We start from the raw sequence: 24868 nt of genomic DNA on the forward strand, positions 1-24868 counted from the left end.
AAATACCTGGAAGAATGCTCTCCACTACTAAGCAGTGCTTAGAAGATTTCTCAACATTAGCTGCATATGAGAAAGCAACCCAACAGCAGCAACTGGAAGGAAAATTGTCTGATATTTGGGCTTTGTATTTATTTGAATTTTCATGAGGAAGTACTGACTGACAGGACTTGCTTACAGCTCCAAGTGGTGTGACTGGACTGAATCCCTAGCTTTCTGTTCTTGCATTGTTTAAAGGACTGATCACTGTCTGTTCAGTGTACATGTATGTGCTTTTGTTCTATGAGAAATTGTTTAAAACTGAATCTAAACATTGGATGGTATTCAGCTGAGTTTTATCCTGAGCAGACTCACTGAAAGTAATGGCTCTACCTTAGACATGTTCATTAATTGCAGTTTGTTTACTCTGAGTAAAACTTAGCTGAATACCACCCACTGGTTAAAAAGTCATGATGTGTTCTTACTAAATTCCTTGCTTAGGTTCTTTATTTGTTCTCCATCTCTTCTGGTAGTTAAACTTGGAGAGAAATGTCGTTTATTCAGGAGATTTGAAACTTATTGCATGAAACCTATTTCTGGCCTCTCCAACAATACATACAGGAGCTAAATCTCAGCTGGTTTTTTGGTCATTAGACAAAAAAAATTGTAACTTTGTCAGCAACTTGCAACATGGCATACTGTAACACTAAAAAGGAAACACCTTAATCAACATTTCATTCCATGAAAGAAGAGGCCACACATATCAGGGAGAATGCTATCCATGCTAAACCTGTAGAGCAAAATATACATACTGCTTAAAGAATAAACAGACTTAATTGGGATATGCAGGGGGAAAGAAAGAGAACACATTTATGGAACCACAGAAAGGGGGAGGGAAGTTGAAGATTGATATCTAAGAATTGTTTCCTTTTTTGCTGAAATGTTTATTTGTTATAAATGACAATCATAATTTTTTTTAATGTGTTTTGCTTAATCCAAAACATGCTAAATTTCAGTACAAACTTGTAGTTTTGTGATTAATTAGGGTAGAGAAATCAGAACTGGGAAATGTTACACAGTAATATTATTCAGTAAAGACAATGTTGCAATTTTAGTAGTAGTAGCATGAGCCAAGGAATCCATTTTAGATTTCACCTTGCCTTAAGTAAGCTACTACGGTAATGCCTCTGCGAAGATCTACCTCGTCTAGCATCCATTCCGGCGAACGTCTGCAGCAAATCCGGAAGTACCAGAACGAGTTACTTCCGGGTTTGCCACTCGCACATTTGCAGAAGCGCTAAATTGCGCTTCACGCATGCACAGAAACGCAAACCACTCCATGCACATGCGCAGACGCGGCACTTTGCCCTGCGTCCTTTTCGGCTAGCGGCTAGGGCTCCGGAATGGATCCCAGCCACAAAACGAGGTACGGCTGTACATTCTTAGCTTTTGCAAGTTCAATTGCAACAAAGAAGTGGAAGTAATCCTGACATCTCTTACTTACATGGCTATTTTAAGATTGATAATATAGGTAATAATATTTATACACTCTCAATCAAGTCCAGTAAGCCATGGTGAGCTTTAAGCCACACAAACCCTAAGTTGAAATCTATAGATCAGACTGCACTCTTTGGTGTTATCTCTGCTTTGGCTAAACCCATGGTTTATGGTGACAAAAAATAGATGCAGAAAGACTCTGGTTCATGTACTGTTCCTTGCCTCTTCCAGTGCAGTTAGGAGGAGGAAATTGGGAACCTTCACTTCCATTTTTGATTAACCACAGTTAGTTAATCTTAACTATGGCTTGTTTCAACAAACATTAGATATAATCTATTATTATTACTAAGGGACGCGGGTGGCGCTGTGGGTTAAAGCCTCAGTGCCTAGGGCTTGCCGATCGAAAGGTCGGCGGTTCGAATCCCTGCGGCGGGGTGCGCTCCCGCTGTTCGGTCCCAGCGCCTGCCAACCTAGCAGTTCGAAAGCACCCCTGGGTGCAAGTAGATAAATAGGGACCGCTTACTGGCGGGAAGGTAAACGGCGTTTCCGTGTGCGGCTCTGGCTCGCCAGAGCAGCGATGTCACGCTGGCCACGTGACCCGGAAGTGTCTTCGGACAGCGCTGGCCCTTGGCCTCTTTGAGTGAGATGGGCGCACAACCCTAGAGTCTGTCAAGACTGGCCCGTACGGGCAGGGGTACCTTTACCTTATTATTATTACTATTTATTACATTTGTATACCACCCTTCATCCATGGATCTCAGGGCTGCTCACAAGATAAAAACAAAATAATAATAAAAACAAAACCAAAGCAAACAAATACCCCCCTTCCATCAACACATTTAAAAGGATATAGGGTGTTAATGAGCCTGGTTGAAGAGCAATGTTTTCACCTGATGCCTAACAGGATTGCAGTTGTATGCTCAAACTATCTTGTCCTGGTGAGCAACCTGGCTGTACCAGCTGAAGTTTCTGAACTGTCTCCAGAGGCAGCCCTATGTATAACACATTGCAGTAATCTAACCTAGAGGTTACCAGAGTACAGACAACAGAAGTTAGGCTATTTCTGTCCAGATAGGGGCACAAGCTGGGCCACCAGCCAAAGCCAATGGAAGGCATTTCATGCCACTGAGGCCACCTGAGCCTCAAGAGACAGCAAAGGATCCAGAAGAACCAATCCAAGCACCTTGTCCACATCCTCAAACCTTACTAATGGAAACTAATCCAACACAACAGGATAGGACAGTGCTGTGGACACCGCTTGAGATTCATCTGTAGTGGAGTTTGCCTTTAAAACCAGCTATTAAATTTATTTTTACTTTCAAACTCATGTAAAATCTCCATAAAGGTTGGTTTAAAAAATGTGAATGGGGGTTGGTACTCAACTAAAACCAATTATAGGAAGCTAACACTGTAAAATGTACAATATAAATATTTCTAAATCTAGAGAACCATACTTTATATCTTTGGTAGTTTAACAGATCTAGCAAACAGTGACACTGTAAAGACATTTTATACCCGTAGAACTTACCATTCTTTAAAAAGCACTCCTGCTTCTGCTCAGAACCTGGAAGCTTAACTATTATAATGCTGAATTATTACTTCTGTGGTGTATTTTCTGTGTCATGTGAGCACCTTCCAACTGGCTTCCTATGCATTTTAGTATAAACATCATGCATGCCACACAAGGTAACATTAGCAGTGACTAGGCAGCTGTGCAGGGACTGTGTTCATCAAAATACATTTACTTACTACCATGGCTTTGTCCTGAAACTCACCAGCAAGTTAACCCAATCCAAAGCTACTCCAGTGCCATACATAACTAACACAAGTGTGAGGTTGGAGTAACACTGACACCAAGACAGGTGTGTTGAAATGTGGTGCATGCCAAATCCTTTCTAGTGTTAAAAGGACTAGAAGCCATTCATCCCCATCTGATGTAGTCAAATTTCAAATATATTACATTCTATTTCCCACATACGTTCATCCTAAAGCTGTAACTACTATTACTGCAGATTGCATTTATAGAAAAGGCACCAGCAAAGCAATATGGCATATTTTTCCGTCTATAAGATGCCCCCATGTATAAGAGGCCCCCTATTTTGGGGGGCTCTGATTTCAGAAAATGTGGGGGGATCTATCCATGTATAAGACACCCCCAAATTTTGGATATCATTTTTTAGGGGGGAAACCTAGTCTTATACACGGAAAAGTACAGTAGTTACAGTATGTGTCTACCTGTAACCATGACAAAACATTTAACACAATTTTGAGGGGAGGGTATTTTGAATTATGAAATAAAGTTACACTTTTAGAATTTAATGCTTAACAGGGTAATCGCTGAGGCCTTTGCAAAAGACATGAGGGGAAAGTGACAGGATAATATTGCCAACAGCTTTATGAACTGACTTTATTTACTGGTGACTCTCAAGGTCAAGTTAGAGTAAGGGGATTTGTTTTCCAAAACAAGTGAAGAAAATAATATCAAGAACAATTATGCAATAACTGTGGATTAAGAAAGTTGGAAGCAATATGAAAAATAACAGTACTACAAAAGCCCCCAATACAAATGTAGAGCACTAATACAATGAAAAGGAAATAATGTTACTCTTTAAAATAGCAGAATTTAATTCACATTAGGAAAGCTGAGATGGTGGCTCACCAGACACATTTTTTAAGTTTGTATTTCCCACCAAGGTTTTTAACATATCATATACATACAGGTGTAAAAAGAAAAGAAAAAATAGAATGCAAATTTATTAAAGAAAAAAGAAAAAGAGGAAAAATGCAAGGAGGGACCTATAACTGAAGGTGGATCCTTTCATTTCTACATACCTACCACCTACCAAAAATGGGTATTGAATATGCCCTCTCTATAATTACCCATGCTAGGGTAATTCATAGAAAAAGAAACTCACCACAGATTCTAAAACGCTGTTTATCTGGCTGAAACTAGTCATCTAATTTATTGGTTTATCAATGACAATTCTGCTTGAGACAGTAGAGCTGAGACAGGTAGTGAGGGCAGGAGTTAACTGTACAAGTTATGGAACTGTACAAGTTATGGAACATATGTAAGAAACCATGCAACTATTGAGCCAAACAGAACAAAATATAATAATTTTCACTTAACTCTTCACATACGAGTTATAGCATTTAAGAATCTCACCATCGGGGGGACCAGTTGAGATCTGGGAGGCAGCTTTTTTTAAAAGCAGACACATGTGTTTCTCTACACAGGATCACAGACAGTAGATCAGTGACAATAACTCATTTTTTCACTAATCAAAAGAACAGCACTGCAACCAAGTAAAAGTCATTATGAAAGCTGGCTTTCGATATCCTCACCTATGAACAATCCTCACATACTTGCTTGGTTTTGAGATACCATGGCTTTTATGAATTCACAGAAGCATTTGCAGAACGGAAACCCTACCGTAACATTTACTTTATAAAAGGCAAAAAAAATCCCACCCATTTCCATAACAGCAATATGGCTTCAGAATTTGTGTAAAATGAAGCTGACTATACAATCTATAGAAAATATACCTATAGAAAATAGCTGGTCAATTAACAGATTTGAAAGTTACCAATAAATTGCTCTTCTCTTAAAATGTTTGAGTTCTTTCATATTGTTAAAGAAAGTATTATAAATTAAAATTAAATGAGAGGTGCACACTAAGAAGCGGGTGTGGTTAATCCCAAGAAGCAGTTGGATAGTTGTCCAACTTCACTTCCAATGCGATTCTACCACTTTTAAGTTACCATGGAGGCATCTTCCAAATCATCAATCTCTCCCTCTCTCTATTAAAAGGTCAACTGTGTGCAATGTCTTTCATTTTCTCCACCTACTTTCTGGTCAGTCTTGGCTCACAATGAGACTTCTTCTGCCTCTAAACTTCATACCCCAATAACAAGCTAAGGAGAACTCATTAGGCTAAGTTAGAAGATTTCAATGGGATTCAATTACATCTGACTTAATCTGGAATCTGGATCCAATCCACTGAGTCAATCCCTTGATTTTTTAAGACTAGTTCTACCACCACTCCTCTTTTATGTAGAATAAAAAACGAGCAATACATTCTTATTAGCCAAATCCCGTTTTTGAAAGCAGAATACATTTGTCAAAAACAAACCCAACAACACCTTGATCACAGAATCTTTAGACAACTTGTTACCATATCCATGATTATTAGATCATGGCCACAGGCAAGACACTGGTACATGTCTCCAACTGTCAAAGTGAATTTAATCCATTAACTTCAGAAGATAACAATGGACAAGGCTGTTTTCCAGAGGAAATTGATTTGGGAATATTTTTCCCACCTGACAAGCAGTTTGTTGTGCCTACTTGGCTGCAAAGGTTTTAAACACCATGACTTTATAAAAGAATATATGCATATAATATTGATCAAGCATATAAATTCATTTGATTACATTTAACTGTAACAAGGTTTATAAGTATTAATGTCTAAATTTCATGTTTTCAGTTTAATATAATAAGGTTAATTGTAACTTGAAGAAAGACTCCTCAATTGTTGTATTAACATGAATCTTCTGCGTTATGGTAATATTAGCTGGCTGGAAAAGGTGCCTGGAAAAAATATTCTATGCCCTAGAATAAAACACCTATGCAAAATGGTTGCCGCCTGTATATTATTCTCAAACTCCAACCCTTTTATTGTAGAACAAGAATAGTAACAATTAAATACAAACAAAACATAAGGTAAATAAGCCAGTTTTGACCAGTTTTATAAAGATTGTATAAAGGTTCACAGTGTTGAACAGATATCAGCAAGCTTCACTGGGAGAGACTCCCATAAAGTAGGAGCTGGAAGAGACAGTTCCAGTTTATAGCCCAAACAGCCCCTGTCCAAGATCACATCCGTTGAGGGCCTTCTAGCATCTCAACTGACAGGATGACTTGGGTTGGCAACAGTGTTAAATCAAGACCTTTTAGGGCTCTAAAAGGTAAAATCCAGCTTCTATTGCAGGATCTGCTGGAACTTAGGGATATCACTGGATATGATAAACCTGAACTCGTAAAGACACACTTTTGAGATGTTTATAAGATATAATTTAAGAGGGACATCTACAGCACTGGTGAGGAACTTCCATGCCACTGGTTGGTACTACTGAGTATGGCACACAGGTAGGGCACTGTTGTTTCCGAACACTAAGCATTGCTGCCCGTTACTGAAAGGGAGTCACAGGAAGCTCACTACACTGCAGGAATGGTGACAGACGTGTTGGATTGGCAGCATGTCACAACACACTGAACTCCCCACAGCTCTCCCTCTGAGGAACTGAAGACACTCAGTGTTTAGAAGGGAAAAGAGCAATGCCACCCTACCTGTACCACCCCACCAACCACAACTGCCACAATCCTATTTAGGCCCATCAGGCATTGGAGGTTGGGCTTCCAGGTTGCTTGGGGTGAATTTCCGCCACATTTCCCAGGTATGGTATCACATTCATGTTCAGTGAATGGCTGCAAAGGAAGGAAAACTAGGAGCACAATCCTAAGATTCTTACTTTGCAGGCAAAATTCAGCACTTTTTAAATTTGGAGCCTTTTCTTGTCACTGCATATGCCGCCAGAAAGAGTGTCATATTCAAACATCTCTGATCTCAGAGGCTCCAAAGAAAGAATCTTAAATTTTAGCAGTCAATTTTATCACTTGAAATTGGCAGCTGTCAATTTCAATTTATCATCACAGCTCCATTAGTAGGAGCTGCAAAATAACTTTCAAGGTGAGGTCATTAATCAACAATTTTTTACTGCATTTGCATATGACATATGGCTCTATACAAGGAAGATTTCTGGAGGTCTTGTACTAGTGTAGTGAGAGTCATTCCCACATCAATTTAAAAGATGGCCCGGGGGGCTGGGAGCGTTGGTGGGAACTTTCAAGTGTGATTTGTTCTAGCCTTCCTTTCCTGACAAAATGAGCCAACATTCTTGTGAAGCAACACACATAATGCCATTGCAATAGTGGTATCCTGCAACAAGCACATTTGAAACTAACTTTTAATTTCCCCAGGCCCCTTCCTTAAAGCAGAGCAGCACTTTATGTTTATACATCACCCACTTGTCTCATTAGACATTCTAGATGTTTTACAATACTGCAAAAATAGATTTAAAAGAATAAAAACAACAATAGTGATAAAATTAAATCCAAGTTAAATGCAAAAACTGTTGGTTGGCAAGGAAAATAAAAAGGTATATAAAAGGAGAATTCCTTGGATGCCAATACCCAGGTTTGGGACAAGTACTCTTTGTCGAGAGAACCTGAGCAGAGATTTAAAATCAAATCTTCAAAAAACAGAAAAAGGAAGACCCAGGTAACTACCGACCTGTTAGATTGACATCAATACCATGGAAGGTCCTAGAACAGATAATCCAACTGTCAGTCTGTGAGCATTTAGGAAAGGAAGCTGTGATTACCAAGACCCAGCATGGGTTTTTCAAAAATAAGTCATGTCAAACCAATCTGATCTCTTTTAATGGACTTACAAACTTGGTGGATCAGGGAAATGCTGTGGACATAGCGTATCTTGATTTCAGTAAGGCTTTTGACAAATTCCCCCATGATATTCTCATGAGGAAACTGGTAAAATGTGGGTTGAGTAAGGTGACTGTTAGGTGGATCTGTAGCTGGTTGACTGACCAAACCCAATAAGTACTCATTAATGGTTCCTCATAATCCTGGGAAATAGTGACAAGTGGGGTGCTACAGGGTTCTGTCCTGGGCCCATTGTTGTTCAACATCTTTATAAATGACTTGGGTGAAGGAATTGAGGGGATGTTCATCCAATTTGCAGATGACAGCAAACTGGGAGGGGTAGCTATGCTGCAGAAGACTGTCAGAATTCAAAATGACCTGAACAGATTGGATATTGACAAGATGGAACATATGCAGAGAAGGGCAACCAAGATGATCAAGGGCTCTGGAAACTAAGCCTTATGAGGAGCGCTTGAAGGAGCTGGGTATTTCCAGGCTAAACATACTATCATTTCTCCTCTCAAGTCTCCACTTTTCCAGGCTCAAGAGGAGACTGAGAGGAGAAATGATAGACATCTTCAAATATCTTAAGGACTGTCACATGAAAGAGGGAGCATGCTTGTTTTCTCCTGCTCTGGAGGAGATGACTCTATCCAATGGTTTCAAATTACAAGAAAGGAAAAACTTTCTGACAGTAACAGCTGTTCAGCAGTGGAACAGACTCCTACAAGAGGTGTTGGTCTCTCCTTCCTTGAACGTTTTGAAACAGAGTTTGGATGGCCATCTGCCATGGATGCTTTAGCTAAGAGTCCTGCATCACAGGGGGTTGGACTAGATGACCCTTGGGTCCCTTCCAACTCTACAATTCTATGAAAATATGCAGCAAAAGAAATCATGGAAATATAGGCCATTAGACCTTTCAAAATGCCCTTGTGAGTTCCTTCCAAAATTACCCTCTTCCTCTAGCATAGAAAAAGACCACATGTAAGTTAAAAATGATTTACTTACAAACTCTTTGCAGGTCAGGTTCATGTGCTTTTCCATACATCAGTAAGAAAAGAGAGGCGGTAAAACTTGGCTTAGTTACAGTGGTGAAAGTTTCTGAATTATTGGTATAGAACTCAATAATAGCTTGTAAAAGCCATGCGGTCTGAACTTGGAGCAATCAGTTTATACCACATCACCTTGAGTTTTTCAAGTAGACTGAAGGAGAACAAAGGACTTGATTACTTTCCTCTCAAAGTGAGGGGGAGTGACCTAGCTAAGCCTGGCAAGACAGCTTACTCTGTGGCATTAACCCATTCGTGTATTAATCAAACTTCAAGCACATTGGTTATATAAGGCTGGTTATTACACAAAAAACCAGCAAAGATATTAAAATTACTCAAATCCTTTAAAAAACCAATGCGCTTACAAATCCAGATAAGCTTGATAGTATGATCAAAAGGGACCCTTGGACCTAGCAGATAATGAAATTTTTCTGTTTTATTTAGAAAATGTTAAGACTTTTCTTTCTTCAGCACAGCTCCCATACCATCCCCACAACATGTAAAAACCTAACAAGTTCTACAAATTGGATACATTTAGAAGCATGGTTAGCTCATACATAGCGCTACATTATAAAATGTAACAAAAGCTTGTTTTGTTTCTTTTCCTTAGTATTCAGTTAACATCTTCACCAAAAGTATGTCCTTTATGCTTTTGAATGTTGTGTTTGTAACCACAGCTTTGTTTTCTAAATGTAGAGATACAAAACATTCATTCAAGTCATAAAATCATCAATTATCTCATCCTTGCTGCAAGAAAAGAAATTGACCATTACGGTTAGCCAAAAATCACTGTGTCACTCACAAAATGCTAAGATAAACTAAACTTTCAAAAGAATGTGTTCAAAGTTAGAAACTGATGCATGCTTACACCAGACTAGAGAGTGAAGCAATTACTAATACAGTCATACCTCGGGTTGAAGTTGCTTCAGGTTGAGCGCTTTCAGGTTGCGCTCTGCGGCAACCCGGAAGTAACGGAACGCATTACTTCCGGGTTTCGCCGCTCGCGCATGCGCAGACCTGAGGTACCACTGTAATGGCTGAGTCATAAGCAGCATTCATCACCAAGAAAAGACAAGGGTTAGAGGCAGACAGACTCTTTTTTTATCTTTTGACATGGTAACAAGTTGGCTTATCTACAACTCTCTTTAAATTTTCCCATGGAAATATTCAGCACAACCCAAGGTCTCTCTAAAACAGGTATGTCTAATCAATGGCACTCCAGATGTAGCTGGACTACAGCTGGACCACAGCTCTCAGCATCGCTGACAATTGGCCATAATGGCTGGGACGGATGGCAATTAGGAGTCCAACAATATCTGGAGAGCTGCAGTTTAGCTACCCCTGCTTTAAATGCTTTCTAAAAAGACAACTCCTGAATTCTCCAGAAAAATAATAAAGACCCACCTAAAGGTCTCCCAGAGACCTCATGACATTAGACACAATCTCAGGTTCAAGTACTTCCTTAAAGTGTCAGATGCAACTCAAAACCCAAGTTTCAAAAGCCAAAATAAACAAAGAATTTGTCCTACTATAATTATTATACCCATTTTCTTCCTCCAATGAATATAGAACAGATTATTTATGGTTACAAGGCAATCCCCATTGCAAATTTTTAAACTTTAACATTTATAAATATATTAAACTAAAAAAGCCATAAGTACAATATTCAAAGATGAAACAAGTATTATGTAGATACAATGCAAACCAACTATCACATTTTAAACCCAGAGTAAAAACATGTTAAAAAAATTTGCAAGTCCCATCATAATAGAAGTTTGTTGATGGCTTCAGAAGCCAGCCCACCCTTGGCAATCTTCCAGGGAACAGAAAATTTATGTGAGCCTGCTGTCAATCTGAAGATTACAGTAGCACACAGAGAATATTGTGCTTTCTTCAGCTTGTAAAAGCCAAGTCCATGTTTTGCTTGTCAGATACTACTCACAGGCAGTAACTAGGAATTGAAGAATGATGCACCAATATAATTTGCTCCCAGCAACTAATTATTGTAGGCTAGAAATTCCACCTACTTTTAGAATGCAATGTCTCATAACATTTTAACACAACAAACAAACACATCACTCATATTTATTTAAAACACTTATATCCTGCCTTTCTTCAGAGGAGCTTGAGATAAAAACCACTTATTGACATTTAAACATGGAGAGCTAAAAATTCACTCACAATATGAATAAAGTCACAGAAGGTAGCAGGGATGGATAAAAGAAAAAATGAACAGTAAAGTTGTGCCTAGCTGTTTCAGGTGACTATTCATAGGAAGCATGTATATATCTATATTTATATTATTAAGTATACCCCACTTACTAACTGAAGTTCTTGAGATGGCTTACCATGTATTTAAAACATAATGAAATAAACATTGACACAATAGAAACTACAGCAGACAAAGGTGTGTTTTTATTAAATCCCCTTGTTCTGTATGTTACAACAAATGCCATTCTGCAATCTCCTGGCCTAGAACTGATGGCTGAAGCAGCTGGAAGTCAGTTCCACACAGACCACCACTTCCCACTGGGTGGTTGCTGCCCATGTTTCTATCTGCCTCAGCCCTAGTGGCTGATGCACGAGGTGCTGAGGGAACAAAAATGTTACATGCTTCTCTCCCAGTTCCCAGATGATCCAACTGCCACTTTGCTGCAGAATCTCTGGGGCACAGCAAGTCACCTAGGAAATAATCTCAGCCCAGACATGGCTGCCTAAGTATATTAGATTGCATACAATGTGGTAAACCCTGAAATTGGGGTGGGGAGAAACAGGACTTTTTTCCTAGGCCTTCCCACCCACCCGGTTTTCTAGTTGAAAAAGATGACATTTTGGTGGGGGAATATATATTTGGCATTTTAAAAAAATAAATGAGATACTTTTTAAAGCAATGTTTTCCTTACTCAAACTGAATGGTATGAGTACTTTTTTACTCTACAACCTTAGAGCATGACAGTTTGTGTTTACTACAGACACATGCAACATTCAAGTCCAATATGCATCTCTATACCTAGAAGTGCTGCCATCTTTATACTACCATCCCTTTGCTGTTTGCAAATTGATCTTTGCTTTCTTTTGATTTAAGTTTGAATATTCTAAAAGCTGCTCTACTGACCTGGCTCTTCCCTTGTGGTCAACCTTTTCACCTCTCCTCTCAAACTACTATTACATAGGTACAGATAAAGGCAAAGGACCCTTGAATGGTTAAGTCCAATCAAAGACAACTATGGGGTGCAGCGCTCATCTTGCTTTCCGGCTGAGGGAGCCGGTGTTTGTCCACAAACAGCTTTCCAGGTCATGTGGCCGGCATGATTAAACTGCTTCTGGTGCAACAGGACACCGTGACGAGTGCCGGAGCACATAAAAATGCTGTTTACCTCCCCACTGCAGTGGTACCTTTTTATTTACTTGCAGCCATGTGCTTTTGAACTGCTAGGTTGGCAGAAGATAGGACAGAGCAACAGGAGCTCACCACTGCATGGATTCGAACTGCTGACTTTCTGATCTGCAAGCCCAAGAGGCTCAGTAGTTTAGACCACAACGCCACCCACATCCCTTTACTACATAAACATCCTGCTACAAAACTAACAAGAAGCCTATACATGTCTACTCAGAAGTAAACCCCACTGAATTCAATGGAGTTTACTGCCAGCTATGTGGGTACAGGATTGCAGCCCAAGACACTATATTTTTGAGGCTACAATCCTATGTACACTCACCACTAAACAGAGCAGGTCTTCCTTTTGAGTAAACATGCAAAGGATTGCTCTGCAAATGTCATAAATATGCTAGTATAACTGAATATTCTAGGTAAGTTATATATATTGTTAGTGAATGTTAGCTAACAAAGTAATGTATACATTTCTGGCTTTCAGCCCCCAGAAAAAATATTTTTCTCAGTGATTCCAACATTCCCAGAAATATTATATCTATGTCTTTAGCTGTTCAGGTATCATTTAAGTCAGCAACTTAAGCGTTCTTAACATTTTTCTTAAACTCTAATACTACTGCATTGCCATTTTGAAATATTTCTAAACACCCCAACAGAAACAATTTCTAAGTAGAGCTTTGAATACAATACTTAAACCACTAAGTGCACTATCTATCTATCTATTTTCTAAACAAGTATCTCAATTACTTTTGGCTACTAGAAAATGTTTCCAGATATTTAGAATCAAATTGAAAAAGTAGATATTTGGGGGGGGGAGTGGGGTAAATAAAACACATTAAATCAGATATGCATTCATTCTGAGCAGAACAACCCCCCCAAAAAAAAAATCCGCATTACTGACATCAACTGATACTGCAGAAAGCAATGATACCCTGGTCTGTATCAAATACAGCTCCCAAACAGTGTATAAAGTGCCACTCCATCAAGCCAACTGCAACAGTCAAGCCTCAATGGTATGATGTCATGAACAGCTGTCACTAGCCCCACCCCCAAGAAAGAACGTTTCAGCCTTCTTCCCAGATTTCATTCATTAAAGTGTGTTTCTATACACTGCCAATGCCTGCTGTTCCAAAATGAGGGTGACTCCAGACATACCTTACATCTAACAAACAAACAAGTAGGAGAGGCTAATGCCATCATTGATGTAATTTCACTACTTTAGTTTAGACCACATCAGCCACCCTTATGCGGATTCAGTTTGTGTGTGCGCACACAAATACATATGTAATATATATCCTTATAGCCTGCATTTCTTCAGAGAAGCTCAAGAGGGCTAACAAGACATAAAACAATTTATCAGTGATTAAACATCAGGAAGCAAAACACAAGCAACAATATTTTTATAGGAACCATTCATGTGGCATCTGCCATAAAGTAAGAAACTTGCCATCTGAGACGCAACTGCGTGCCATGAGCATACTGATGGCATTTTGTTCCACATCTCTGTAAGAAACCCTTCCCCTTGAAGAAAACCCACACCTACAAAAACCCATGCAGGAGGCCCCAGGAAGCCAACATCCAACTGCTGATTCCCTGCAAAGGGAATGTGCTGATAATATTCATGAAATCCCAGTAAGTGTATCATTATCACATCATGGTAACAGTAACAAGCCCCGAAGTACAACTGGGGATGAATCATCTATAGATTGAGGCAGTGTCTATGCCAGGGAGGAAATTCTCATACGCAGAGTCCTCTGGCCCCAAGGCCATACCCCTCATCAGCCCTGCATCCTCTTCAAATTCTTTGTCCTGGCTGGAATGTGCCTTTGACCTGTGGTAATGCCTACAGGTGTTTAGAGGCTTTTGACATTTGCATGGCTGCAATGCAGCCTACTTAAGAGTTGTACCCACTTCTCCACCCACTATTGCCTCTGACCCCTTAAGAGGGACAAGTGGCCACTGAAAGCTGCCGCAATAGAACAGCAGCCCCTGGGGATTGAAAAAGTATCTTCACTCCTGCTGCACACAGACTGAAAGCAAGGTAGGGACTAAGTACTTCCAAAACAAACTGGAATTGATCCCATTAACCAGGTAAGAGTGCCTGAGTATTCAAGCTAAGAAGCCCAGTCGTCAAATACAAGCTACTGTCTGTGAAGCAAATGGCAAGCTTCACACAAGCAGACAGTAGACCTTTAGACCTTAGTACAAATCAACCAGACTGGTGAAGACACATGGAAAGACAGAATGGCATTTTATAGAAACAACAGAAGAGAAGCGAGGCATTCCAGAATATATTTGGATCCTGAGCCATAATGAGTTTTATGGGTTAAAACCAGCACTTTGAATTGAGCTTGGAAATGTACAGCCAGCCAGCATAGTCATAACAGAATTAGTATTATGTGATCTGTGTTATAGTTGCCTCACCTCAAAAAAAGGTTATTTTAGAGCTGGATTTTTTTTCCAGAAATTGCAACCAAAATAATAAAGGGGCTGGAACAACTCCATGACGAAAAGTTACAACACCTGGGGCTTTTTAGTTTTGTGGTGGGGGGAGGATTAAGGGGGCATGATAGAGTTTATGTATGATGTCGTGAAAGCAGATTGGAAGTTTTTCTCCCTCTCTCATAATACTAGAAGCTAGAACCATCCAATGAAGTTGAACGTTGGAGGATTCAGGGGAGACAAAAAAGTATTTCTTCACACAGCATAGAGTTATACTATGAAATTGCTCCCACAAGAGGTAGCCATGCCCTCCAATTTGGGTGGCTTTGAAAGTGGATTGAACAAATTCATTAATATGAATGTCAATGTCTACTAGCTATGGTGGTTATGTTCTGCCTCCACTGTCCGAGGCAATAGACCTCTGAATCTCACTTGGGTCTTGCTTGCAGGCTTCCCATAAGCATCTGGTTGGCCACTGTGAGAACAGGATGCTGGACATGATATGCTTTTGGCCTGATCTATCAGAGCTCTTCTTAGTAGCAGCACTTGTTTCACCATCAGCAAGACACAAATGATGAAAGTCTTCTGTAGATGATAACTGAACCTTAATGTCTCTAGTAAATTTTACAGCCACAATCTTCCATGTTGACTTTAAGTAGTCACTGAGTATTCAGTGTGACTTATTCTGATATAAATGTGCACAGGATTCCTAACTTACTTCATGTGACTGCAAATTATTTGCAACAAGTTAAAAAATTAATGTCTCTCACATGCACATAAAATTCAACTACTGGAAGATTTTGTCAAGTCTCAGTTTTAGATTATAGGTTTTTGAAAGAGACAATTCCGTTCAGGTTCATGTAACAGGTTTTAACAAATTGAGCACAAAGCACAAAACCACTACTGAGATCCAGAAGATTTACATTAATATTTTACAGGAAGGATGCAGACGTGAGGGTTACTTGTGAACATGAAATCTACACATTTTGAAATTATAGACAAACCTCTCACAATATATGTTTAAGGTTATATCATAAATATGGCATATATTTCAATACAATAAGCCTCTCACATATTTATGCTGAAAAACAGATTGTCATTCTCTGCTTCCATAACTCTGCTTCAGAAAACTGTGTATACTATGCTACAATTGCAGCTGCTATTTTCTAGGAAATTAGAAAGCCTTGGGAAGCTTTCTGTTTGCAGCCATATTCATTTCCCAAAGAAAAATGGCACATACTTGCAACTCCACATCAAGCTGTACAGGAAAATTAAAACACAGTTATGTTTCTTTATCTGTATTCTCCAACAGCAGTCCAATAACCATTGTTACAAGTTTGAAAGTTATGTTTGGTTTAACTATGATTAACAATATCACTGATGTAGATACAATGCTATTAATAGTTATTTCTTAAATGAAGTAGGGGAAGAAATGCCCTCATGACAAAGAAAACTGCAAGCACACAAGGCACTCCAAATCACTTCACTATGATTAGACACCAGGAAGCATTATGTCTACACTGGGTCTACTATGAAATATACCAAAACCTTTTTAAAATGATCCAAGAGCAATCTAAATATTAATTTTCATTCAACAATACTTGTTGAGAGTTTAATTCAGACTTTGCTGCAACAATATTAAAAGACTCAAAAGTAGTAGACAGACCTGCTTGCTTTTTAGCCATTCAGAAGTTAATCTCCTGGGGTAATTCAAGTTTAGATAGATTTGTGATAAAGGACAAGACTCGGATTCCCAGTTAGATTATGGAAATACTTACTAGATTACCCCTGACAATTAGAAGTCAACACAAATAAAAATGCAACAGTGCTTCCAAAACTAATAATGTAGCATTTGATAATATGTTTTATTTTCCTTATCTATAAAAGACAACAAGTACAACAGATCAACACAATTCTCCGAAAATGCTTTCCAATAATGCAATCTCATATCATTCTATACTGGTCAAACTAAAATAGTCATCTATTTTAAATCTGCAGCTCAATTATGCCTACTGTGAATTGAAAGTAGGATATGAAAGTATACATAACATATGCAGGAGAGAAGAATGCTAGAAAACATGTTTTAGGCACAAGGTTGTAGGAGCACTGGAACACAGAATAACAGCTCTGCACTGCTGCCATTGCAATTTACAGCATTTTTAAAGAAAAGCATTATCTTCAATACAACTCAATTTCAAATTTTATTTCCTCAGCAAATACTTCATCTCCTAATTTAAATGGTTTATGCACACATAAATACACATCTGTTCAATCTGGTCAATATACATTTGCCTCTCTTTTCCTACTTAATTTGACCAGGTGAACTCTAGAAACGAAACACAGTTTTCCCTATTTAGCTGTACTTTATTCTAGTCTTGCTTTATGCCTTAATTTTGTATAAATTACACAAAAGGCTTTCAACTTCAATATTCTGAATTTATGTTGGTGTTACTTAAGTCACTAAAAGTTTTTTAAAATTCAAAAGAAATAATATAATCCCAAATTACTGACAAAAAACTGAATATCCACATTTTCACGAATACCTGTCTTCCTGCAAACCCAATATTCTCAATTGAATTAACCTTTAAACTCATTCCACAGCATCAACAAACTAGAGATTCCAGCAGAAAACTAACTCATTTTTAAAGTGTTCATACTGCATTTGTTTTACCTCCTTGAAAACTATATATTTCATCCACAAAAGTTTGTCATATACAAATTAAGATTTTATATATAACATAATACAACAGCATTGCTCTTGAACTTTTATGTTTTTCAGATGCCTCTTACCTGATCCACTGAACTGGCTGCTTCCTAGTGTTGTTGGTCTAGTTTTCCCACTATTAAGAGGTGGAGAAAACATCTGCAAAACAAGTGGATGCATTTCAGTCAGCATGGAATGAAAACTAATTCAGTTATGTATATTTGGAATGTAAAAAAGCTGGGAATACATTCATAGAAAAATTAATAGCATTAACTGTGCTTAAAAATGTTTCATAACACAGAGAATTAGTGGTACAATTTTTAAGGTCAGTAACACGACCAGTTTATTACTCAATATAAACAGGTCTATTGGTCAAAATACTACAAGTGCAGGATAACCTAACAAAGCCAAGTAAGTATTCTGTATTTTACTATCACAAAATACACTTGATTTAAAAAATAATAATGTAAGACATTGTGGGACATCATGACTTGCTTCCAATCTAATATTACAGTGGAAAACAGGAATAAAGATACTAGGGCTGCAATCCTACACAGACTTACCTGGGAGTAAGTCCAATTCAACTCAATGAGATTTACTTCTGAGCAAACATGCAAAGAACTGAACTGAGACTACAACCCTAATGGGAAGGCAGGTCCCACTCTTCTGAGCAAATAGGATTAGGATTAAGCTGCTTGGGGTCCCCCTCCCCATTACCTACACTGCATTTTTACAGGGGGAAAAACAAACACCCTTTGAGCTATCTGTGGAAAACAAACGAGAAAAGCTATCCAATGGCTATCTATGGGTCAGCTGGATTTTAACCAGTTCAGATGACTGACCCAGGGAGTCTACTTATTACATCCAATTTTCCCCTTTGGCTGAGCCAGAAGCAACCAAGCCCTGCACGCAGCTGCCCCACTTCTCGGTCCGCTTTACCGTGGAGAAGCCATAAGAAGACTTCGAAGAATATCCTACCGCGCTGAAGTCCAGCAGGTCGCTCAATTCCTTGTCTGTCCCTATAGCGGCCATCCGCTGCTGCTGAGGATTCATCTTCATCCACTTACGGAAAGTCCTAAGCGGCAACAAAAGGGAAAGGAAGAGGCGCGTTAACCAAAACAAGGAGGACGGCATCCTCAGCCTTGAGCAGCCCCTCGCAAAGCCAAAGATCGTTCACTCTCCTTCCCCCCGCATCTCAAAGGCACCCAAAAGCAGCAGCAGCAGCAGCAGAGCCAACTCCGTGGAAGTTTCTTTCCTCCCTCCCTCCCTCCTCCATCCCAGAGAGATGTTCGCATCCACAGAATTTAATCCTCGCCTTGGGGAAGAAAGGCGCGCCGCTGAGCTGGAAGCCCGGGCTCGGGAAGCGGGCAAGAGGGGATGCCTAACAGGAGCAGCCCAGAAGGGGAAGAGCGAAGCGGAGGCAAAGTCCTCCAAGCAGGCCGAGCGGGGAAGTAAGCGGGTGGGCCGATGGAAAGGCGGGCAGGCGCTCGACTCCCTCCCCTCGACTAGGCTGCGAACAATAAGTCTCTCGCCCACCTCTCCCGCGCCAGCGAAGCGCCGCCAGGAGCCCGAAGTTTAAGGGGTTTCTCGCGGGAAAGAGAAGTGGAGAAGGCGGCGTGTGTGCAGGAACAGGGGCCACTAGTGGGGGGCGCGGAGGGGCCGCGCTTCCTGGAACAGCCCCGCCGGCCTGCGCGGAAGAGCCAGAGGAGCAGCCCTGCCGCCCCCGCGCCCAGAGGGGGTCTCCTGCCCGCCCATCCCGCGGCCCCGGCCGCCTCCCCAAAAAGGGCGCCGGAGCCTCTCAGCACCAGGCGCGCGCCCCGGGCCGTGCGCGTCCCCGCTTCTCCTCCCTCCGAGCGGGGAGGGAGCCCCCTCCGGCCGCCACCGGCTTCCCTTCCCCTCGGTCCCCACCCCTGCCCGCTTCTCCCGCTCCCTCCGTGACGCCTGCCTGCCTTTACCCGGTTCCCGGCCCCGCTGCCCGGGTCCAAGTGGCTCTTCTCCTTCTAAGGCGGCGGCGGCAGCGGCAGCGTCGCCACCGCCCCGGAGTCAGTCAGGAGAGAAGCAGCAGCAGCAGCAGCGGAGGAAGACGGAGCGGAGGGGCGAGAATGCCGCGCGCTCTCCTCTCCCTCAGCGCGTCCTTCCTTCTCTTTCTTCCTCCTGCCCTCTTCGCGCTCGGCCGCTCCGTCGACTGCCGCCCGTGGCCTCCCTTTCCTTCCCCCGCCCGCGCCTGCCGGTCTGCCTTCCTTGCTCCCCCGCCCCGTCTCGACGGAACTTGCGGGGCCTCCCCTCAGGCAGACATTTTTGGGCTTCGGGGCCTCAGCACCGCCACGTTCAAGGTTCCTGCTCTGTATCCCTCCGCGCTTGGCGGCGGCGGCAACAGCAACCTCAGCAGCAGCGCCGCGGAGAGCGCGGCGGCGATTAACCCTTCTCTGCCTGACGAGTGCTGCCGCCGCCGCCGCCTTAATGAGGCCAGCGGCCCTCACTTAGTCTCTGTGAGGTAAAGACCTGGAGCAGGGAGAAAGCGGGCGCTGCTTCTCCGGCGGTCGGCCTTGTCTCCTTGCCAGGCCCCGCCCGCCTCTTCTCCCCTCAGCGAGCGAAGAAGCGGGCGCCGAGGAGCCAGGAAGCCCAGGTGGGCGGGCGGCCCCGGCGCTACTTCCTCCCTTCAGGTCTCCAGCCGGCTTCCTTGGGAGTAAGCGCCGCTCTGAGCGCAACGGGACTCGCCCCCGCGTAAGGGCACCGAAGAGGGGCGCGGAGTTTTAACTCCGGCTCAAGCGTTCCGGAACAGACCGGCTGCCTCAGTTAGTCTTGATTCTCGGCGGGAAGGGGAGGCTTCGCTTCTTTCCAGAGGGCCAGCCGAGGAAAAGCAACCCCGAACCTTGTGGCGCCCTCAGAATAGCCAGGTCCGGAAGGCTCCACCAGATGCTGTTGCCTCGACTTCTCCTGTTGGCTTTGTAACAAAAACATGCAACTTCTCCTTAAGATCAGCCTCCATACCAGCGGCCTGAAAAGTGGCATCAATTTTCAAAAAGGAATCGTTTGGCCCTCTGGGTGTTGCAGAACTACAACTCCCATTAGCCCCAGCAACCATGGGAAGGAAAGATTGGAGTTTTTGTTCAGCCACATCTGGATGGCCAAAAGTTCCCCAGTTACAGGCTGGAAAGCAATATTAAATACAGAATTATTGAGGCACTACAGCTTCCTCACTAACCCTTTAGATGCCTTTGGGAATGTCAATAAGCATGTTGATAGCTTACTATGTGTCCTTAGACTTACAAAAAGCTTTTGAAAAGGGATTGCAAGGAACTCCAAGAGGATTTCTCCTAACTGGCTGGACGGGAAGTAAAATGACAAAAGCAACTCAATGCAAACAAATGTCAAGGGCTGGACATGGGGCAAAGAATCCTAGTTTCACATATACGCTCATAGGATCTGAACTGGTGGTGCCTCCCCAGGAATAAAACACTGGGGTTGTAGTAGATACTCCGATGTAGATGTTGATCCATTGTGCAGCAGCTGGAAAAAAGGCAGACTCCACATTAAGAATCATTAGGAAAGGAACTGAAAATAAAACTATATACAGTTCTAGTCACTTCACCTCAGAATGGATATTGTGTGAGCTGGAAAGGGTTCAGAAAAGGGCAACCAAAATTATCAGGAGGACAAAGTTGCAACATATGGGGCTTTTTAGTTTAGAAAAAAGGTGAGTAAGAGGAGACATGAGAGGTGTATAGAATTATACATGGTAGGAAGATTTAGGACAGAGACAAATACTTCTTCACACAGTGCATACTTAAACTATAAAATTAGTTCCCACAAGAGGTAGTGATCCCATTGGATGGCTTTAAAAGAGGATTAGACAAATTCATGGAGGATAAGGCTATCAGTGTCTATTAGCCACAATGGCTATGTTCTATCTCCATTGTCCAAGGCAAAATGTATTTGAATGACAGTTATCTAAGACTCACTGGGGGTGTGTGTGCTGTACTCAGCATGTATGTGCATCTGTTTGGCCATGGTTCTTATAGTCTGCACAAATCTCTCCAAGGCATAGCAGCCCTGAGGGGGGCGGGCTGTGTGTGTGATGGCAACTCTTTGTGCTGGCTTTCACTCAAACAGCAATCGCCAAGGATGAGTTACTTTAGTTTAGTTTTTTTTTTTAAAGGTACAACAAAATACTTATTAGGATATTTGCATCTTATCCTTCCAAATTTCTTTTAACATAGCAGGGCGTTAAAATGCACAAGCATACAACATTAAAGCAAATGTGATGGCAGAGCAACAAAGATGGTGAGGGGGACTTGGAGACTAAGTCACAATGAGGAAAGGTTGAAGGTGTTGGGTGTGTTGAGCCTGGAAAAGAGGCTTCAAATACCGGTAGTTCAAGGGCTCTCACATAAATGATGGAGCAAATAGGTTTTCCATTGATCCAGTTGGTAGGAACCGAATGAATGACTTAAAATGCAGGAAAAAGGAGATAAACAAAACAGGAAGAATGGTGTGATTGTAAGAGTTGTTCAACAGTGAACAGCCTACCTTGAAGAAAGGTAAAGATTTATTTGCAGAGAGGGGATGGTCAGCTATCAGGGATGCAATAGCAACAGATTTCATGCATTGACAGCAATGGGGGTTAGATCACTAGGTGGTTTTAGAAGTATTAATTCTGTTAGTTACTTTATTTCATCTTAGTCATTCAAGTCTTTATTTTTGGTCCACCAAAATAACTGAAGGTTGTTTATGTACAGTGCAGCTAGCATATTGTGTTTGGCTGTGGATATATTCAGACCCTTAGCTCTGACCCTGAGGTTGTCGTGAACATAAAATGAGACAACCTCCTACATATATTGCTCTGAACTTGAAAGAAGTATGGGATCAAAATGTGATAAACAGAAAATAATGTAAAGAGTATTTGCACAAACTCAAGAGCTTGCATGTTACAGGAGGTGATTTACATGTGCCACAGGAGGTAGTGTGGGTCATGACACAAAGAAAGGAAAAAAACACATCAATGTCATCTTGCATCTCCTTGCTCTGGTACAGACACATCAATTTTACCAACATAGGCATGTCAGCATTTTTAGGATTGGTGCATAAAAAGGTTTAAGTAACAATGACAACAGTATTTGCTTCAGATACAGGCAGTACATTATTTTTAATAGTCTGCTCTAAGCCTTTGTGCAACGTGGGGGTGGAAGGAAATCAAATGTGTCACTACCTTTTGAGTCAAGTGTGTGCCAGTGATGGATGAGGCAGCGGTACCAATCAATAAGTCACTGCATCGTCAAAAAGCGAGATGACAAAATGTCTACAGCGTCTTGGCCACCAGCATGAGCAAATATCTACAGATAATTAACAAAAAAATTAAAAACAGCTATGCACAACCCAATCTTGAGCAATTCTGACGTCTGAGGGATGTATTCCCAACTAAGTATGCACACAACTGTAGTCGTGCAGCACAATACTATAAATGTCTACTCAAAAGTTAAGACACATTGAGTTCAGTGAGGCTTGTATCCAGGAAACTGAGTGTAGGGTTTGCAGCCCTAATCTGTAGGATCCATGGACTCATTAAAGGTTACAAATGACAAACTAACCTTTAGTGAAATAAATAACACTGCACTATTTCTCATTGTATAGTAACTGATTCTTGCCCATTTAAGTTCTTCCAAATAACTTGGCCTTTTCCACTTCCAAATGAAAAGCGGGCTTTGTTAGAATTTTTTGAGGGAGCTTCAGATATAAGGAATGACCCATAAACACCTATATATAAGCATTTATACATTGCCCCAATATTCAGCTTTGCTTCTGTCACTAGTTGCCATTGTTAGCTGAGTGTAGATGTCAGCCATGGAACATATACTGCAAATGGACCAGATCTCTTAAATATCAGTGCTATGTCCTTTGCAAATAATTTTGTCTGTATAAATGAAAATGAAAGCAAGGCAGTTGAACTGTCCATCAAAATTAAAAACTGGTAGATGCTGTAAGCATTCCCCGCTTTCATCCCATAATGTCCATGTAAGCAACTTCTTTCTGTGTAATTAGCATTGGGAATATTTTTAGTTTTATTTATCATTTGTGCATTTGCTGTCCTGGGCTCCTTTGGAAGGAAGGGTGGGATAAAAATAATAATAAATAATAATAGTTTTAGCACAGATGGAAGGAACAGCATTTTACCTGATACAAAGAAATTGGTGATTTCTTAAACGGTTTCCTGATTGAATGGCTTGGCATTTAATACTGTACTTCAATTGGAACTGCAACAACTGCGAAGTCAAGTTCTCTTGAAAGTAGAGTGGCTTTATCCACCAAAAGTATAGCTAGTGGGTCCTTAAGGATAAAACGGGTTTTTCCCCATACTAGGAGTTGGCAACCTCTGGACTGACTGAAAGTGTTCTGCTGGCTGCCTATTTGAGGATGCAGTGTCATCTTTGCCACCTGTACTGCAGCATGGTAAGCACAATTATGTGCCCTAACTGGTGTTTGGGCAACGTCAAAACAAGACTTGTATCACTTGTGCCCTAGTCATCATCTGGCTTGCTTTATAGCCTGCAGCTTCCCAGAATACTAAGAAGCCATATTGGCTCAGCAACACTGGAAGGAACAAGAATCCATTGTGTCAGCCACTCATCTCCTCTCACCATTCCACAGCAACAGAATAGTTGGCTTTCTTCATTATTTTGAATAGTCCTTTTATGATACTTGCTTTTTCCTATGTGAAATCTCATGAGGAAGAAAAAACACACACAAAAAACAAGCAAAGCAATATAAATGTGCCAGTCGTTATTGATGGTCAGATTTGGGTAATTAGAGCAGTGGGTGTTGATTGAGAGAGATTAATGCTTTATTGATCATACACACCATACTTTGCTGATTGAAGGTATTTATCCAGTGCAATTGACCTTTATTTTCTTACTGCTGCATAGCTACACCCTGGGCTGGCCACCTGAATAGTTAATAGTTTGCATTTTATTCAGTTTATTGTTTTTTTCTTTGTGTTAATTGTACTTCTTGACATGTATCTTTAATGAACCTCAGTAAAATAATTTTGAAAAATCAACTTTTGGGACTGAGATTATTTTGTGGGGGCAAGAAGAGTGCAGGGAGTCTGCAGCTTGAAATTTGTTAGAATGCAGTACAGGCATGGTGGCTCCAAATAATATCCACAACTTATCTCCAGATGTGATTAAAATGCTTTATTATATTTACCGTACATCCCATCTAGGTAAGCAGTCACCAGTCACTGGCATTCATTGACAAACAGCAAGTGATCAGAAGCCATTAAGCAACGATCTTCAGCTAAACTCATCAGC

General features: G+C 41.0%; 1 protein-coding gene across 24 annotated transcripts in view; it reads right to left on the reverse strand.

Annotated features, from left to right (window-relative positions):
* TCF12 (transcription factor 12) overlaps positions 1-23921 on the reverse strand; it is a 142777-nt gene extending 118856 nt beyond the window's left edge. For 12 of the 24 annotated variants that reach the window (XM_083413037.1, XM_083413038.1, XM_083413036.1 and 9 more), the window contains exons 1-3: positions 19517-19657; positions 18540-18636; positions 17648-17720 (exon numbers count right to left, since the gene is read on the reverse strand). In XM_083413037.1, the coding sequence (XP_083269163.1) occupies positions 17648-17720; positions 18540-18620 (154 nt within the window). In that variant the 5' untranslated portion in view covers positions 18621-18636; positions 19517-19657. Of the gene's footprint in view, positions 1-17647; positions 17721-18500; positions 18637-19516; positions 19658-20063 lie in introns of those variants that run through there. The other 12 variants (XM_083413061.1, XM_083413060.1, XM_083413055.1 and 9 more) reach the window with 5 other exon arrangements.
* Positions 23922-24868: the final 947 nt, after the last annotated feature.

Source organism: Podarcis tiliguerta (genome assembly GCF_965153285.1).
Source record: "Podarcis tiliguerta genome assembly, chromosome: 14".
NCBI classification, from domain to species: domain Eukaryota; kingdom Metazoa; phylum Chordata; class Lepidosauria; order Squamata; family Lacertidae; genus Podarcis; species Podarcis tiliguerta.